Genomic DNA, 5,647 nt, shown 5'->3' with positions numbered 1-5,647 from the left:
TTGTCGTCTTCTTTATTTGATTTTCATATTTTATTTTATTTTATCTTATTGAAATACAACCAACCTTGTGGTTTTAAGTTTGATAAAACACGAGAACGTTCCAGGATATAAAAACTCCTGCAAGACGATTTTGACCTTTCAGCAGCGCAACAACTGAACACACAAACAAATTAACATTTCAAAGAGGAAATGAATCCTTTTTATTAGTGAGTTGATGCGTGCAGGACAAAGATGAGGTATAAAACATTTTTCGTTTTTAATCTCAAACAGAAGCTCTGGTAGTCTTCATTTTTTTTCTTAAACGCCGTGTCCAAAACGTCCAGGAACATTCGTTCGTTCTCATTTGAGATAAAAAAAAAACAAAATGTCAAAAGGTTGCTTCCTCTAAATAATGTTAAACTTGTGCATAAATATTTCAGTAGATAAAATAGTCTTCATGTTTTCACTTCAGCTTCCAAAACAAACGAAATAAAATAACCAAACTTAGTTACAACAACAACGTCACAAAGAAATGAATTTCACAGTGATCCTCAGCAGAAAATGCTCCAAAATGTCAATCTAGAAAGTTTCAAGTTTTAGCAACAGACTTTAAATTTTAAAAAAATGCTCCTCGAAAGATTCCATTAATCGCACCAGTTGTCCGAGTTCAGACACCCGTGTCTGCAGCCGTGGAGGTAGGGGGTGAGGACTGGAGTGACGAGACGACTCGAGTCAACCGGCGTCTGCAGAAGAAGAAGGAGGAAACCCGTCAGACTCTTCAGGCGCGTTTCTCACGGACACAACAGCTCTTTGGTGCCGAAGCGGACCTGTGTGTGATCAGTCTGTGGTGATGCACTCCGCGGTGCTGCGATCGCTGCTCTTCATGTGCCGGGGGATGACGGTCTGTGCTTGGACGCAGTAGCGTGTCCTGGGCTTCAGTTCTGTCAGAGTCAGCCTGGAGCCGCACGGCACCTCATAAACCTCCTGGAGGAGGGGAGAGAGAGGCGCCGCACGTCAGCCATCACGCACAGCGCAAAGCGACGGAGGGAGAAAACTGGGGCAACGGGTCAGTTGGTTCTTCTTTTTTTTCCTGTTTGTTATTGTTGTTCTTTTTTACACCTCTACTCTTCCTCTTCTGCCCCAGCATTTTCTATTTCCTCTTTGCCTTCATGACTGGACAAATGTTGCCCTAAATTTGTCCTTTATTTGAATCTGATCTGTGTTTTTGCCCTAGAATCTGTGACTGCGACTGTTTTGTCACGTAGCAGATTTTAACGGCTTCAAATGATACTTAGCAAAAAAAAAACGCAACATAGATGCTGCACTGCAAAAACACTAAATCTTACCATGTATTTTTGGTCTAGTTTCTAATGCAAAATATCTTATTATGCTTGGAATAAGACAGAACTATCTGACAAGTAACTTTCCAGCAAGATATATGAGCTTCTTTTCAGTCTGTAATTCATTAATATTGGTGAAAAAGTGCTAACTGTAAGTGAATAATCTGCAAATGGAACAAGACATTTTATCCATTTTCAATATGGGAAAAATGTCGATTATAAGACATAAATGAAATAATCCAGGAATTGATTTTTTTTTAATCAATATGAAGAAATTATAACTTGCTGGAAAGTAACTTGTGAGTTAGTTTTGTCATATTTCAAGTGTGCTAACATATCTGCACTAGAAACTAGACAAAAACATACTTGCTAAGATTTTGTTTTTGCAGTTAGAATTCAAACATAATTAAATGTATTTCTTTCTTTTCTCATCATTTGGAGTCTTTATTACTATTTTTTTTAGCAATTTGGGTCAAATATTCACTTTTGGACTTTTCTATTAAATCCATGACTAAATTTTCAGGTTTGTTTTGCGAATAAAAATCTGAAAAGTGTGGCGTGGATATATATTGAGCACCCCCTGAGTCAGAGTTTTCTAGAATCATCTTAATTAATGAAGAGATATTACTAATTTCACAGGGGTCAGTGTACAAAAATTTTAATAACAATCTGGCAGATTTTGGGTGAAACTGAAGAGCAGAGATTATGGGTAAAAATCTGTGTGAGTTCCCTACCTCCTTTCCGCCGGGGTGGACGACGTAGATGTTGTTGTCCACGCCGTTGTGCACCTTGCGCATCAACACTCTGGAGGCTTTCACTTGGACAACGACGCCCTGTTTGGACAAGTTCAGCTTCACCGTGGGGGCGCTGATTTTGGCTGCAGATACATAAACAGTCAACTGTCATTAAAATGACATGGTTTGTAACTTCAAAAACAAGAAAAATACATTTTTCAGACACCATCTTTTTCAGAAATAATTCAACGAATAAGATAGAATAAAGGAGTTGATGTCAAAGAGGAGGGTCGGCGCTTACTGTCCCAGCGGGGGCTGAATCTGCGGGACATGGCCCAGGCCGATTTGCTGCTGGTGGCCACACACGACGCTCGCACCCGGGCGTAGTACCACTCTCTGACGTCGGAGGTGGCGCCACTGAGGTTACAGTGGTGCCTGTGGATGCCCTGACAGTTACTGGCGTTCAGCCAGTCCAGCTCGCCGTAACTGTGAGAGGGAAGCGGATATTTCTGTCAGACGACTCAGGGAAAATCACCAAAGTCGGAGTTGGTTTTGCTGCTATGCTTGGCTTCACTGAAGACCCGATAGTTTAAATGGGTTGTAAAAACAGAAAACAGATGAATGGATGTTTACACTGTATGTCGAATGGACATGATGATCTGATTCTAGTCGGCGTAAAAATCCGAAACGCTGAGCTGCAGCAACCGTTCTGAAGTTCGAGTTGTTCCAGATACAATCTGGATTTTAACTGGTTCCAGTCTGCTTGAGTTCTTCAAACTGGGGTCATTCTGAACAAATGTCTAGCACAGGTAGGACGTTGACTGCAAATAACTATTCCACAAAATCCCACCAAAATAGAACTATTCATTTATCTTGCAGCAGGTCAATGCCTGATTTTTCAATGTTTTACAGAGTAAATCTGTTAATGCGAGAAGAACAAAAAAAGATTTGCGTATAAATAAATATTAAATAAATACATTTATTTGTGCAAAAAGCACTGAAGGTCAGGGTGCATTTAGTTAAACCATATAGTTGAATTTTGATTTGCCAATCTGATAGTTAAAACTAACAAAATAAGAGGAAACGTATTAGAGCATGTTAGCTTCCTCTTGTTATATTCATTTTTACGCTTGAAAGCAATTTTAAGTGCTCTCTTAATCTTAATCTGTAGTAGATTAAGCCAACAACGCATACAGTTAAAGGTTATAGGTCAGTTAAGGTGTTGGAGGAGGAGCTCCCTCTGCTGGTGGGTTTTCTAAAATTTAAATATTAGACAAACACTGGTCCAAAAACACGTGTTCATGGAGAGAAGAAGTCCTTTTTCATATTTCACTCTTGGTGAGAAAACTTAAGACTTAAAAAATTCAATTTAAAGAAATAAAACAAGAGAAAAATGCCATTAAAAAAATTTATTCCTAGTTGAGCAGATCAAAAGGCTGAAGCAGCAGAAGGAATCCATCTGACTGTGTGTGTGTGTGTGTGTGTGTGTGTGTGTGTGTGTGTGTGTGAGCCCTCACATCTTATACTGGACGTGGTACTGCAGGCAGGAGCTGTTTGTGGGCGCGGCCCAGTGCAGGCTGTTCTTGTAGTCTATGGACTCGAACTTCACCTGTCCAGGTGGAGCCAGCATCTCTGCAACACAGGAAGTCACATTGTAGCAGCTCAGATGAGAGTTAATAAGTGACGTTTGGAGGAGTTTATCACCAAGACGTAGAACTGAACAGCATGTCAAACTGCAGACGCATTGCAAGGTCGATGTTTGAGTGGTTTGGTTTCTTATGCTAAGTGCCTAGCATGATGACATAATGATGGAAAGAGAAGGATAAAGGAAAGCATGAAACTGAAATTGAAGCTTCTTCTAAATAAACTTAGTCAAGTTTTATCGTATTTTATTCTTTTATTACCTCATTTATAAACATCTGTTTAACTAAACCTTTTATTATCTCTTGGGACACTATTGTTGAATTGAATTTGTTTGTTTTTACTTAATTCAACACAGATTTTTTTTTTGTTTGTTTGTATTTTTTAAGAGAATAATTAAATTTGAAGTGAGGTAAAACTGAAGGAAACTGCACAGAGTTGTGCGGTTTCCTTGACCGGCTCAAAGTGATGTCTTTGGGTTTTAAGTAGAAAAAACAAAACCTGCTGGTTTTGTTTGGAGGGAAAGAGGCTTCCTGAGCCTCTGGGAAGGTCAGGAGGACGTCACCCAAAACAAACACTGCTGCCTAACGTAAGTCACAAATTCTTCTGTCATCAGGCTTCACTGGAGTAGAGGAATCTCAAATTTCTAAAAGTCATTTAACTGTTTTTTTTTTTCCTCCTTAGGATGATTTGTTACGACTGGTAATGACCAAAACAAGGTATTAACTCATATTTTTTACTCAAATTACGAAGCCAGAATTCACATTTTGTAGGAAAACCTCGGATTGCATCAGTGACAAATCAGTAAATTTAAAGGTGCGACTGCTGCAAAGGTACTGCTGCAGAAAAGTAAAAAAAAATATATGCATATATTTGGTTTTATTTGCAGCTTCTGTTTGCAGTGATTGCCATGTGACCCCTTTAAAAAACAAAGTCAATGTTTATGACAAACACAGCGAACAGGTTTGACAGCCTATTGACCATCTCTGACCTTCTCTGTCTCTGAGGATCTAGCAAAAAGAAAACCAATAAATGCTGTAAAGGAAATTTACTATAATGTTTTTCCACATCTGCAACAAAACTAGATTTGAAGGAAAACATTGACATCGCAGCCGTAAATCTCAGTCAGGACGTCTCAAATTCAACTTTGGTGTTTTTCCAAAGCGGCTGAAGCTCTGTGATAAAATGAGATTAAAAAGAAAATGATGATGGTGATGAGGAGGAGGACGAGAGCGGAGGTTACCTTGAGCTGTGACACACAGGGCCAGCTTCTCCAGCAGCACGGCTCCCAGCAGCAGGCGGTTCATGATGCGCTCCGTGAAAACCAAACACTCACAAATGCGCTGCTGGCAACCCCATCCCCTTTAACGTCGCATCACTTCCCCCTTCTAAATGCCACACTGCCCTGCCCCGTTTATGGCACTTGTGATGTTTAACAACACCGTCATATATTTCCCCCTCAACCCCCTTTTTCTCTTTTTTTTTATTATTTCATATGTAATGCCACTGTCATCAGAAAAACAAGTCATGGATCACTTGTCGTGTTTTTTTCCTGTTTTCAGAAGTTCACAAATCAGATTTTAAAACCATAAACAATGAGTAATTCAGATTATAAAATCCATTAGAATCACTATTAGCCAAGCCAAACTTTATCTATTTCCCTGTTAGTTTATCTGTAAATGTATTTTATATATTTTCCAGGCACATTGTGTCATTTTATTGCAGTCGAGATAAAATGCTGTATATTTCAAACATGGTTTAAACGGAAATTTGACTTTGCACATTGAAATTGAGCCTGTCTCTTTAAGAAGCTCCTGCTCTTTCTGATACTCTCCATGGCCTTCACTTCACGAGTCTCTCAGCCTTTGAGACTCTTCAGAAATGTTTTTATTACTCAACTTCAATATAATTTAGAAACATCTGAAAAAAAATCAGTAAAGTTTGTCAATAGTT

General features: G+C 39.0%; 1 protein-coding gene across 1 annotated transcript; it reads right to left on the bottom strand.

Moving 5' to 3' along the window:
* Positions 1-170: 170 nt before the first annotated feature.
* il22ra2 (interleukin 22 receptor, alpha 2) lies at positions 171-5,177 on the bottom strand. The gene is made up of 6 exons (XM_015007499.2): positions 4,938-5,177; positions 3,571-3,685; positions 2,355-2,539; positions 2,054-2,196; positions 807-963; positions 171-722 (listed from the first exon to the last, which is right to left on the bottom strand). Exons 1-5 carry the CDS (start codon positions 4,999-5,001, stop codon positions 817-819), a joined length of 654 nt encoding a protein of 217 aa, XP_014862985.2. The 5' UTR covers positions 5,002-5,177; the 3' UTR covers positions 171-722; positions 807-816.
* Between the last annotated feature and the right edge of the window lie 470 nt (positions 5,178-5,647).

Source organism: Poecilia mexicana, unplaced genomic scaffold (genome assembly GCF_051168715.1).
Source record: "Poecilia mexicana isolate PSO_F unplaced genomic scaffold, ASM5116871v1 scaffold_15, whole genome shotgun sequence".
NCBI classification, from domain to species: Eukaryota; Metazoa; Chordata; class Actinopteri; order Cyprinodontiformes; family Poeciliidae; genus Poecilia; species Poecilia mexicana.
The sequence above is the reverse complement of the archived record's forward strand: the minus strand, read 5'-3'. Positions and strand labels throughout refer to the sequence as shown.